This window comes from Pyrgilauda ruficollis, unplaced genomic scaffold (genome assembly GCF_017590135.1).
Source record: "Pyrgilauda ruficollis isolate IOZ18807 unplaced genomic scaffold, ASM1759013v1 scaffold31, whole genome shotgun sequence".
In the NCBI taxonomy this organism is placed as follows: Eukaryota; Metazoa; Chordata; class Aves; order Passeriformes; family Passeridae; genus Pyrgilauda; species Pyrgilauda ruficollis.
Window position 1 is genome coordinate 7,502,834 of NW_024524489.1, and position 13,804 is coordinate 7,516,637.

At 38.5% G+C, this 13,804-nt stretch overlaps 1 protein-coding gene across 3 annotated transcripts in view; it reads right to left on the bottom strand.

Annotated features, from left to right (window-relative positions):
• WDR26 (WD repeat domain 26) overlaps positions 1–13,804 on the bottom strand; it is a 31,141-nt gene that overhangs the window by 12,185 nt on the left and 5,152 nt on the right. For 2 of the 3 annotated variants that reach the window (XM_041473920.1, XM_041473918.1), the window contains exons 4-8: positions 10,177–10,313; positions 9,486–9,583; positions 8,526–8,682; positions 3,817–3,955; positions 173–313 (exon numbers count right to left, since the gene is read on the bottom strand). In XM_041473920.1, the coding sequence (XP_041329854.1) occupies positions 173–313; positions 3,817–3,955; positions 8,526–8,682; positions 9,486–9,583; positions 10,177–10,313 (672 nt within the window). Of the gene's footprint in view, positions 1–172; positions 314–3,816; positions 3,956–8,525; positions 8,683–9,485; positions 9,584–10,176; positions 10,379–13,804 lie in introns of all 3 variants that reach the window. The other variant, XM_041473919.1, reaches the window with a different exon arrangement.

Below are 13,804 nucleotides of genomic sequence, written 5' to 3' on the forward strand. Positions count from 1 at the left end.
TTATTTTTTCAAATTGAGAGGAGGACAGTGAGATCAGCATCTCTTCTTTACATTCCCACCCTGGCACAAGTCTGCGGCAATTCCTTCTTTCACACCTGCAGTATTCAGATATTGAAACAAAAGCATCAGGCTGACCACAAAGTTTTGTTTTTCACTCTTAGCCACCACTTACTTGTACATTCCAGAGCCAAAGCTCAGAACAATCATCTGGGCCACAGGCAACAAGGTAGTTGTCATCTGGACTCCAGGCAATGTAGGAGACCCCGTACGCGTGACCTTCTAACGTCTTAAGTAGTTTTAGCTGGTGAGTGTCCTGGAACAAGAGAGGAGTTCTTGAGACAGTGCAAATCAACTCCCACCACATTTCACACTTCCACAGCATTTCAAACCTCCAGATACACGGTTTACAGGGCCAGAAAACGAAAGCTCCTAACTTCAAACTTCAAAACAAGAACACTCATAGGTACTTTTGTTCCAGTGTTCTGTGATTCTGAACATAAAACTCAAGAAATACCACTGTGTACAAAGTTTCATATTACAGTACAGAAGAACAGAAGATTTCTGTACTTAGTACAGAAAGTACTGAAGATTTCTGTAGATTTTCCTTAGTACAGAAGATTTCTGTAGCATCAAGTTTTTCTACATCTACTGGACTATGAAAGTACTATCATCTGTATTTATAGAATTAAGTTACTTTCTTAAAAGTAAAGACATGTTGGAAACCTATTCTAGTTAAACAGAGAACCAAAACCTTCACAGCTGCTGACAAGGGAAAACCTTAAAGTGCCAATATTTTTATAAACTTGCACGTATCTTGTGTGTGCTGCTCAAAGAAGGAGATATACAGAAAGATATTTTTAAAATCTTCCTTGAGAGGTGTTCTTATTTCAGAAGCACTGCCTACAGCATGCTGCCAGATTTAGTGAATGAAGCATACTTGGCACATGCAGCATCTTGTATCATCTCTATATTACAACTGTTTTACTGCTGCCTCATCAGAGGAACTTGACTTTTCAAGAAACTTGTAAAAATAAATAGTACAGCTAGATACTGTGAAACAACCACACACTGGCTTCCTAAATACAGAAACATGCTTCAGTACAATATTAGCACTGATTCTTGGTAACAGCATATACACAAGTAGAACAGAGCTTGTTAAAACACTGACAATAATTATTTTGAAGCCTCTTGGAAAGGGCAATCAAATTGTCCTTCCTCTACCCACCCTCCCCCGTTTTTTTCCATGCATGGCAGATGCTTATATCTCCACCTTTTTTTCAAAAAGCGTGACTAATTTGAAAATCTAGCTTGATTTCTCTAATTGTCCCTTCTCTCTTTTTTTCAGTATTAATCAACAGAGCACTTGATTCTGAAGAGAAAGACCAGAGGAAGAGTGACACACAGGATTGTTTCCTGGGATCAGCAGTGAGAGGGATTTGGCGACTCTCAGCCAGCCTGCAGCACTGGCTAGCTAGAAAAAGTAAATTCCTCAAAACAAAGTGAGCTAAGAATAATCTTCAGAGTGCAGAGAAAGATGGACAAATGAATGGACCTCCTCAAGATCCCTTTTCCATTTTAATCATTATTCCCAGACTGCATTAGACACTGCTGTGTCTATAGCTAAAGTGATTTTCAAGGAAACTGAGTCATGTCTGACATCATCTCACATCCTGGAGCTTGTCTGGAACAGATACTTTTTTTTTTTACAGTAGGATTAAAGAAGCCTGTCACTTCAGCATATTTGAAACTCATGAGGAACAAGATATATAAGATATTCCTCTTCTAATGATAGCACTCTGTGGCTGTTACTATCTTCCATACTGCTCTCATACTTCCCTTCAAATACCATAAAGCTGCTATACCATGCTCTAAAACAGCAGTCAGTGGTATTTCAGGCAAACATCCCCAAATGTAGTCAACCTGCCTCCCACCCACCACCAAAAGAAATCTCAGCACTTCTATCCCTTACATACAGCTTCCCAAATTTTTGTTGTGTATGACAAGCAACTATTCAGGCATCAACTCAAGTCTGCAGTAGCTGAGCTCCTTGGCTGAAACACCAAAAACCTGTCAACAGTTTTCAGAAAATGCAGAAGGGATTTTTTTAAGGAGCCTGTTAAAGGAGAACTCTTAACAAAGAAGATGCATGTTAGACAAGGTGATGCACGGTGTGCTCATCCTTTGTGCTCCACAGAGATTTTGCCACACTTCCTGACAGTCAAATAATGCATCCCACACAAACCTAGTCAACTCAGACACCATTTAATGCTGCTGAGCCTTCCTTAGAACTTGGAAATTAGCACACGGAAATGACAACAGACACATAGGATAAGACAGGCTAGAAGTGGCTGGGTCTTAGAAAAGAGTAAGAAATTCAAGGTATGAAAGTAAGAAAACACATTGGAGCAGTGTCCTTACACTTCAAAGGGGGGCAATGAAGAAAGAAAGGGAGAAATGAAGGACTCTCACACATGGGAAGTGTGTGTGGGAAAATCAAACACTGTTCATTTAAAACACGGCTCTCCCACCACTTGCCCAGACATTGCTGGATGTTTGTTTCCATGTAGTTTATGCAAACAAATTAGAATAATTTTGTATACCGAAAGCCTTGAAAATCAGGTTAAATTTATGGGTCAAAAGACCTTGTCAACTGCTACAGGAAATGTGAGAAGCATGTTCTGGCAAATATGAAAGTGAATCACTTGATGTGGCCTAATGCTATTTAAGTATCCACCTGCTTGAAAGCATTGCAATTTTTCTTAAAGCACTCAAAAAAGGAGACAAACCAATAAAACTCTACAAAACCACTTTCCCACAAACTGTTTTTTAGATATTTTTATTCTTTAGCAACCCTTGGTCAAAAGGCTTAGTCTAAACACTCCAAAAACATTAATGTGGTTTTAGTAAGCAGCTATTAGCTAACAATTCACTTTAAGATGTACTAATCAAGATGTTTGGTATTAAAACCCATCAATATAAAAGGAAGGTGTGCACCTACAGTCAACTGACAAGTTAACAGCAAAAAATGTTTGATCCTTAATTCACCTAAATTACTCTATTAAAAAAGTTACAAACCAAAAACAAAACCAACAACCAAAACACAGATAATTTCCAAACTAAATAACAGGAGTCAGCTTTGCTGCTATGCAGCTCTTGGCCCAGAGCACACTGGCCCCAGTAAGACACAAACCACGGTATTCTTATGCCTGAAAAAGCCATGGTGCCTGCTGTTAGTTCTGGGGCTACATAACATTTATTCACATGGAACAGGGGTTTAAGGTCCTCCCATCATTTTAACAGAAAAAAGGACTCAGATTATATGGCTTCCTAACCTGAAGTGAAAGAAAAGAAACTCAGATTCAAACTCCACCAAATACCAGTATGGAACTGCAGAAACTTTTCATTTTCCACCTCACATACCAGCCTGCAGCATTGTGGTTAAAAAACCATAAGGATCTTATTTCTGATAGAGTTTCACAAGCATTAGCAACTTCAAATGCTGTGTGTGTATGTTCAAGTTTATTCCCAGTCTTCAATTATTATGAAATATACGGACATACTTTCATAATCACTTCTACAAGTCAAAACAGGCTTAGACTCATCAATCAACCTCTTTATTTATGTACCAATAGATATGTGTAGGGAATATGTAAGAAATATACTACTGCTACAAGATTTACCAGACTTACATCCCAGGGAACAGGATGTAACAGGGCTACAGTACATGTCAGCCTGTCCTACAAAAATCACACCATCCTAGCAGGAGAAAGCTGAAAGGAAAGGGCAAGACAAGTTCATTCACATTTTTACACTTACTGGATCAACCTGCCATATAATAACAGTTGTGTCCTTAGATCCTGTTGCTAATTTAGTGCCGTCGTTGGAGAATTTACAGAACCACACTTCATTACAGTGCTCCGTTAGGATCTGCTGGGTATAGCATGGGAACTGTTTCCTGGGAAAACAAAGGGATGCAGTCACAGATTAATAAGAAAGCAGTAAGATGTTTTAAGTCAAGCTATTAAAAAAAAAACAAAACAGTCAAACAAAAACCTTATTGAAGTGCAAGGCCAGACAACTTAGAAAACCCCTCTATTAAGAGCTGTTTCAAGTAAGTACAGAATGAAGTGTCTTATCTGGCAACAAACTCACACCATTAAGGCATCGTAATTAACCATAAGAACATAGAACTGTTCTTATTTCACCTACATAATTTGTTGTTCTTTCATGTAAGTTGGAATTAAACTGACCTCATCAGGAGTGTAACAGTTTATCACAGTATAATTTTCTACTGTATAGAAAATCCTTCAGTATAGGTCTCTTTGAACCATAGGTGCAATGTTTCTACTCATGAGGTTTTTGTAGGTATCTAACTCACTTAGCTGTATCTTGCTAAGAAATTATTCCTACACAGAACTTCCTTTTCCTCAATGTGACCTTGCAATAAACTAAATTTTCTTTGCCTTTGTCATTTTTCACCTTTGTAGATACCACATACAATATCTAAGCATAACTAGCAAGACACCATTGAGCTTTCAGCTTGAACAGTTCTCTCTCACAAAATCTAAAATATTTCATAAAATGCTGAGTTTATCAAACAAAATAATATATTATAAACTACTACAGAAGACCCAAACATTCCTCTAGAGCCAATACTTAATATTCTAGTTACACACCAAAAAAAGCTAAGTCAAATTATTAAATTAGGTGAGAACCCGAGACAAGTTTCATTTGATTTAAATCTTGCCTACAAGCTCTCAAACAAGAATTTCAGAGCTAAGATAAAATAAATGTAGGCTTTTACAGCAGATGTCTTTATTTTGAAATAATACTGCAAGAGGTACAAGTTCATTGTTCAGATGCACTAAAAGATAATCTATAACCACAGACACATTTTCTTCAACTGCAGAGATGCTGAAGTGGTTTAGTCTCAGGCTGAGTTTTTACTGCACCCAGTGCAACACAACTGATGGGACACAGTGATGCTAAGGGAATGATGGTGCCCTTGAATGTACAATTGTATTCATCAAGGCAGATAAACTGGCCCAAAAAAACCCAGTCAAAAAACAACAAAAACACATCACAATCCACCCACCAACCCACCACCCCCCCCCAATTAATTTAAGCAGAAAACTTACTTCTTTCACATTAATGTTTACAAATACAGTTTGGTAGCAGCCAGGCTGACAGACACCTCAAAAACTACTTTTTCCCTGAAGCTAGAAAAAGTTCTGCTTCACACAGTGCCTGTACCCTCTCAGTGCATTTTCTTTTATTAGAAGAGGTTTCCTAGTCTGTGCTTCAAGACTATCAAGCAGCACTGAACAACTATACAGTCTCATTTCCAGTCTTATGGTAGAGAAGGATAAAATGTACATATATATATGTGGCTTCCTTGGATGTCTATACTTGTTTATAGAGAAACACAAGTGTGTTCTGCCCCTGCTCTCAGCTGACCAAGAACTGCCTGGCTGCCCCTGGAAGGACACTGAACCCCAAGGTAAAAAAAGCCCCACCCATGAAAAAAGACTTTGTTTCCCTTGAAGTCTAGAGGGAAGCAGCCAAGCCCTTAGACAGAGATGTGCACCTACAGGAGCAGTGTTCCATTATTATTTAGCCATACTAACATAAATTAATGTTTTTTGCTCTGAGCAGCAACTTGCCCTAGGAGGTGAGGCTGCATCCAGAATTCACACTAAGTACAAGGGGCACACTGCGTCCCAGGAAAGTCTTTTCAGCACATTTCATTTCAAAATAATACTCTATGGAACAACAGCTCTTCCATCTTAAAGCTTAAGAAAAGCAGCCAAGGTTTTGCAGACATGAAAAGCAAGCAGGATAATGCTGGAGCCCACTGTTTTCATAGTAAGATACCTTCAGTTCCTAAAAGGGGCAACACACAGTTATTAGGGCTGCTGCAGACACATCCCAGTACTGAAGTACATTATGCTGCTCACAACCCAGCTGGATCTAAGTGCTCCCACAAAAAGTCCACTTAACTAGTGAAACAGAACTCAGCAAGTTTGATTTCACAGACAGCAAAGGCACATTCAATAACCTGGCTGCGGAAGGAAATAGCTGCAGTCTTGAAACAAGAAACCAGAACCAGTTGTCTTAACAGCTTCTGGTTTTGGTAATTAGATATTACTGAAGCTCAAAGGTTTTCCTTCATCTTTTTTGAAGCATTTCATTACAAATTGTTCTGTTCAGCACAAAACACCTGAATTATGTCATTCACTTACTGAAATAAAGGATCTAATAAAGTTTACTGTTGTTGCATTTTCACAAGTTCAAAATTATAGAATAAAACATTAAATAGCTACCTTTTTATTCCCTGTACATACAATGAAAGATTTATTCCTCAACAAAGAACACAAAAAAAAAAGCAAATAAACAAAAATCCCAACACACCCAACTAGGCTGAAGGTTCTCAAAATCAAAAATCATCATCCACAAGAGCATCAATTGCCTACTATCAAAACCTCTGGCACAACAACATGAAATTCTTCACTTGCACTCCCAGTGGTGCCTCATTCATATCTCCTACTCTTACAAAAAAAGTTTTGTAGTTAAAAATCATTTTGCCTGTTAGTGCAATTCAAGCATGCTTAACTGAAATATCACCGGAAGTCCAAAAGGGATTAGCTCCAACTAAAAAGGGGAAACTTATCCGTGTTCCATCAGTTAAGTAGCATAGGACTTCAACTGTCCAAGCTTTTAGACTACTGTTACTTCTGTCACCTTCATCAAAATTTGACTTCCACTGTCCAACTCACCTCACTGTGCCCAAGCATGGCAGCATGCACAGCACACCACAAACTGGAGCCAGATCCCTGCAAGAGGCAGCTACAATAGGATGAGGACAGAATGGAAGCCTCTCTTTCCAAGTGGATTTTTGGGTCCTTGTTTGGTTGGGGTTTTTTTAACTACAGTAGCCATGAGTATCTAGGCATGTATATACACAGCAAATATGCAAGTTTAGGAAGTACCACTTTAGCCAAAAAAAAAAAGGAACCAACAAAACAAAAACCCAAACTATGGCCACACTTTTATGTCAGCAAATAGAAAAGATACTATATGCAATAAACCTGAGTTAGATTCAGGTGGGGGAAATTCAGTCTGGCTCTCTGTAGCCTGGCTTGAGTAAATCAAGCTCTTCACAGTGATCTGGAATGCTCCTTGGGATTTGATTAGTAATATCAAACCTGTTGCACAACGGCCAATATTACTCACGGCCTTGCTTAAAGGTTAAATCTCTTCTAGGCAGTCTGATTTTAAGACTCACTTCTGAAGGAGGGAAGCCACAATACCAGTACCAGACCACTTCCAATAGCTCTTAAAATGGGCAGCATTCAAATGTCTGCACACACATATACAACTGCTGTAACAATGCAATGCAGCAAAATTGTAAGCTAGAAGACTACTCAAATATATAAAGTGCCAAAGACAGCAATTTTCAAACCTTAGGATGGCTACAGTGAAGTACTATGGAAGTCTGCATCTTTAAAAACTGATTCCAAGTAACCCAAGAATGCAAGTCAAAGCAGCTGAGTTCAGAAAATTTCTATAAGCAAGTCTATCAGTTCTTAATTAACTTCCTCAGATGAGCCAACCTTAACTGAAAATAATTCCCCTGAAAGCCCAAGTGTTAGCCTGTTACAGGGACAAATATATAAGGATATCCCATACAGCCCTTATTCCCTTAATCCACCATGCACAGCACAGCAGTTTTCCATAAAAGCTACACTGAGTTTTAGGTCCTTAGCCAAGTTTTGCTGGATGAGGAAAAACTGCTCAAGTCAGCCATTTGTTAAAAACAAACATCTTCCTGTTTCATGTCTATTAAGAGTATTGCATTTTGAAGGTTCAGAAGCAGCCTCCATTTTGTCACCAAAAAAAAAAAAGTTATCCAGACAGTCTAAAGAGCCAATACAAAGGTATAAGAGACAATTCTTACTACAAATCTGAGAAAATAGTCCCTTTTATTGCTCATGTTATATACTATGTAACTCAGAAAAATCTACTGTACATTTCTCCTCTGTCTTAACCTTTGTGTCTAAAAGCACCTGTGTCCACTCTTAAAGTTACAGCTGGAAGTTGAGTTCATAGGAGCATGCTTCAGCAGGCTTTCTACATTCCAGTACCCTTAAAGACAGTCTGGGTAAGCAACACACCACTCAATCTCCAGTGAAAAAACACAGGAATCCTGTGTTGATGAACAGACAGACTGGCTGCCCAAAATTACTAGAAACAAGTGGCTATGGATTGGCATAGCAGTATCTTCTTTTTACACCAATCTGATTAAAATTTTTAAGCTTCAGTCTGATCCCATTACCCCACATCCAGCTACCAAAATCTCATGTACACACCTTCTTTACTTCCCACTGCTCGTTTAGCGAGAACTGCTTTTTCCCAGTAAAATCCTGTTAAACCAGCTCAGAACAGTCTTCACGTTTCTGACAAGCAGGTTATTTTAAAAGACCAAGAAAAGATTGCCCATTTCAGAAGTCAGGAATGTTTCTTACCTACTACAAACGTGATCTATTAGCAGCGAGACAGAATCTAGGTTGCTGTCTAGTTTGGTGTTGTGATATAGGCACCGGTCCCGTTGGAGTTCCACAGCCTGGCGCAGCAGGTTCTGTAAACGCCTTGGAGGAAGCATCACTGATGGGGGCAGGTAGGCTTCAGAGGAGTTAGGAAGAGAAAAATAAATGAAGGAAAAAAGGCTTATCAAAAGCAAGTCACAAGTAAGAGCATACTTTGATTTGAATGGTTTTGGAAGAGAGCTCAGTAAATAATAGCACACAGCTTGTTGAATTTGAATGTACAGCTATACAGCTGGAATTAAAGCATGAACTTCTGGGAAGCAGAGCTGTATGTAAGATATTTGTTGTTGTAGAGTGCATTGTCCTGGCCAACAAGCACCATTTTAACAAGCTAACTCAAAACTCAGTATTTTACAAAATCTATAATGCTGCATAACAACACCATCAGCTGGGTTCCTTTAAGGAATTCTCTATCAGCACTATGAAAATAAAGAATACGATGGATTTCATAACTTTGGTCCAGAGTATTACAACAGCCATAAGAAAGAGGAGAAACCATAATTCAGAGCAAAGTATGAAACCACTATCAACCAGCACCAGTATCTCTACTGGTTATAGGCCACATGTGGCTTCCACCAGTCTCTGTGGCTGGAATTTATAACACACACACCTCCCTAAACCACACATTTAATCACCAAGTTATATCACTACTGCATGCAGCAGAGCTAAGAAGTAACAGTATTTATTACCAACAGTTTATCAGAGACAGCAAAAGGTTAAGTACAGAAGACCAAAGGGTAAAGGCACCTAAAGGTATCCCCATGAACCAAGAAATACAAAAAACCAACCAACCAGCAAACACAGTCAGTTCCTCGGGATGTGAAGTTATACTGGATTTAACAGAGATGAGAAGCAATTCTAAACATCTAAAAATCTTACTCTGGAGTTTGTCCAAAAGTTTAGATCTGGAAGCTGTTCCTTTCCCTTCCCACTCTGCTTTTGCACGCAAGTCTTCTGCATGGCTACACATCAGGTACCTGTTTCAAAAGGGCACATACACCAACAGACCAAGTCTTTTTGGAATCATTCTTTTCACTTCTAAGCATGATATGATACAGATCATAACATTTTTAATGAACTGGGAACAGGTAAGTTAAGCTTGAGACCAACAGTGAAAAAGGCAGGGAACTATTTCACACAAACAAACATCTTCTGAACAAATGTCTGCAAACTGGCCATACAAAAAGAAAACAAAACACAAGCAATTTTAGGATGGTAGAAATGTCTTATTTTCATCTAAGAACAAATCAGATTACACTCAACTAAATTGTAGGGTAACTGGCTAATAATTCTCAAGGTCAGATAACCATACATATGTACATAAATATTAATTTGGGTTCTCGTAGTATTAAAGTAAATCCATCATCAGGTTGTTTTCAAGCATCTGAAACAAAATACTGTCTACTGAACAGCATTCTTTACTCAGCATTTTATCACATCTCAGTACAGCTTATTATCCACCAGGACAGTAGCTTTAATACAGCTTGAGTCTTCACAACATCAGCTATCAAAAGCTACAGAATTCCTTAAAAAACTTCTCTGCAAGAGCTCTCAAAGTCCAAACACTTACCCACTGAGGACATGAATGCGTTCTGTATTGTATTTCAGAGGCGTCAGTTCACAGCGTAGAACCTGAAGTGCCTCCAGGACCTTGCCATCCTCCAGGTATTCCAGGTACTTCTGCTGCAGCAGCAAAAACTTCATCCTCTGACATGACAGAAAGCAGCAGTCAGGGGAAAAAGGTTGACTGAAGTTTCAGAAAACGTTTGAGCCTAAACAGAACAGTAGAAACCATTCTACTATGCCCTTCAGAAAGACAGCTCTAAGTAATGTTTCATTACTCAATTTCTTTTGTTGGCTTTTCAACAACATTGCAGCAATTAAGCTACCCATGAATTTCTTCCCTGCCTGATGGGGCTCCAAGTAGTTGCTATCTCATTCCTCAGATCTCCCCTGCAATTGTTCCCACTTTCACCTGCTCTCTCTTTAGTCATCACCCTTCAAACCCTGCATTACTCAGGTTTTCCAGTGAAACGTTCTATCAAGAAAAGGGCCCCAAATCAGCTATTCACATATTTAAGACTGCGTGACAGCACAGAACACAACAGGAAAACTCATCAAGTTCTCACACTGCTTACATAGGTGTTGACATGGATTGTTTGCATAGCTGCATAACATATAACAGCAACAAACTGACACTGCCTGAGGTTTTGGGGTTTTTTTGTAGTGCCATGTTCACTTGTTTTCCTTGGGTGTTGTTTCCAGGATTACAGAAAAAAAACCAGTTTCCTATATTTAGAAGTCACTTCAACACTCTGAATTAAGTGCTGTTATTTCATAGTGTTCCTTTCATTTTTACAGTTTTTGATTATTTTTTTTTAAAGAAAACAATCAAGCCTGCTATTCTAACAAATATCTGTGGGTAAAAAAAAATTTAAAATTAGGCATTAAGTTACTATACTAAAATTTTTAATAGTAATTTAGCACAAACACAGTTTGGTTGTTTCTGGATGAAATCAAGTATCTTGTGTTTGTACACATTCTTTACTGCTACCAGAAATGACAGGTTTAGTCCACAAAACTCACCAGGTTGAAGAAAAATGAGGAAAATGCTTAGACAAACTGGGAAGACACAGACTGGATATAAAGTGTAGCAAACTACATTTGCTTTCCCAGTGAATACACCACCAGTTCAATTCGAAGAGAAAAATGAGGAAAATGTTGATGCTTAGACAAACTGGGAAGACACAGACTGGAGATAAAGTGTAGCAAACTACATTTGCTTTCCCAGTGAATACACCACCAGTTCAATTACCAGTTTCCTTTGCTTTCATCAGACCTCAGGCACCTCACTATTTTCATGCTCATATTTGGTCAATGTTTACTTAGTTTCAAACACACTGCCAGCCTCCTTAAGTAGAGGGATAATTGGGAAGTTTAAGATGTTCCTGTCCTATTAAAGCTCACATAAAAGTTTAAGGCTCACTAGATGTTAAATTCAAAGTTAAAACATAAAGCATTTTCATTTCCAGAGACACTCAGTTCTTCAAAAGAATAAAGCTTCCACATACAGTGCTATTAACTTACCACACAGCTCTGCGAAGCATAAAACATGACACACTAAAGATGATTTATGTTCAAACTTGTCTGTAGTGCTCTGCTGTCCTGTATCTGACAGGCAAACCTGTATTGCACTCCCAATCCAGCTCTTTAGTTTATTTGAATTTGGAATTATTAGACCATTACTGTACAGTTCTTCCAGGTGAGACAACTTTTTTCGATGTTCTGACATGCGAAAAACCAAATGAAAGATATCCCAATTATTTACAAGCCCAGTGGTTGGCTCCATGCAGCAGGCCAGCAGACCCCACGCTGTTTGCTTATATACCAGCAGCAGGAGGGATAAGAACTTCCTCCACCAGCTGTGCACATGCTCTCCAGAATACATGGAAATGCCCAGGTAGCAGACACATACTATATTTCACTGCTTTTGGTCACCTCACACTGATGACTGCCACCAGATCAAAAATAGACTGATATTTATCTGTAATAAAAACTGTAATCCCTCCCCACCTTCCTTCTCCATCCATTGTGTAGAATACTTAATTTATATCATATTTCCATTAAATGTGATAACCTACCTTTTCACCCTCCTTACTTTCAGGACTTGGAACATGAATTTCATTTTGTTAGAGGAAAAAGTAAAAAGAGCAGAAAAACCCTATAATATGGGTTTTATAACATCAGTCCCAGCAATTCCATGAAAGCATTACAGGAATATTACCACTCAGAATGCTGTTGCCAAAGAGGTGTAATTTCAGTTCTAGGCTAGAAAGTATGGCTTAAAAAAAAAAAAAAAGAGGCCATCAATGCCATGTGTGACTTAGGCATATTAGGAACACAAAGGCCCCCAGAAAAACAAAGTATTATACATTTCATGCAGCAATCAAGTGTTCCCGTAATGGAGAATTAGAATAAGAGATAAGCAACTTGAAATAGTAACTTATCGACAGCAGAGGGCAGGGACTAAAGTCTTGATGAGGAAATTAAATGAATTGCTAAGCTATTTTGATAACTGCTCCAAAACTTGCCCTACAGCATACTCAAACAATGGCATGAATTTCCTTAAGGCAAGAGTCACACTCCAGTAATATTACACTGCAGGTCATTTTTTAACATTGGGACACTCACTGTCTCCTACTTCTTATTTTTGTACAATTAGTGACTTTGCTGGCAATTAAATTTCTCTCAACTCCTTTACACCCTCCTAATAGTACTTCTAACTTCTTCCAACACCACCTTCTACAAAATCCAAGACCATTTTGGGTACATCATCTCTTTTAGAGCCCAAACAAGCTCTTCTAGAAGGAATGAGAACTGTTTAAAATACTGACAACTGTAAAGCCAAAGCACAAACTCCACTGATTAAGTAGCTTATTCTTTCTCCATGTTTTTTAGCTGCCTTACAAAGAAGGGAAATCAAAATGATCATAACGAAAAACATACCAAAGTAACACAAGTGCCTGGGATTTGTTATCATCTCAGTGTTTGCAAAGGAAATTCAACATCATTACACCCATGACTGCTGAACAACTCAAAATTCAGACACCACCATTGCTTAGCTTATAGCCAAGATTCCTCACCCTGATGGACCCCTGGAAAAGTCCAATCCAAGTGTCAGCACTGCAGTCTGGCTCTTCTGGCTTGTTCATTTATTACTATCTCATCCTGTCTTTCACCTCTACAGAAAGGATGAGGGTAAAGTGCATTACTTTGTTGTTTCTACAAACTATTATTTAAGTGTAAATTGAACTCTGGTTACCCTGGGGCAAAACTCAGAGTTAACAGATTTACAAGGTTTTGTTTGTTTCAATGTATGCACTATTAGCATCTTTCTTCCTTCAAACTACAGCCTTGGATTACTAACACAAATGCTTAGTACTGTACTCCTCCCTTGTCCTAACTGTTAGCAGGAAAGCCCCTTCCAGAATCCTAAATTCAAGGAAGTCTGGCATGTACCATAACTCAGCATCACTACCTACCCAAAGGTGAAAAACTCAGCAAACAAAGCTGTGAAAGGAACAGGACAAACATACTGCCACAGGCAAGAAATTGGGCCATTCTGATCAGTAACTGTAACCAGCAGTGAATCTTCAGAAGTTTAATGAACAAAATGCAAAATAAACTAAGTTTATGTC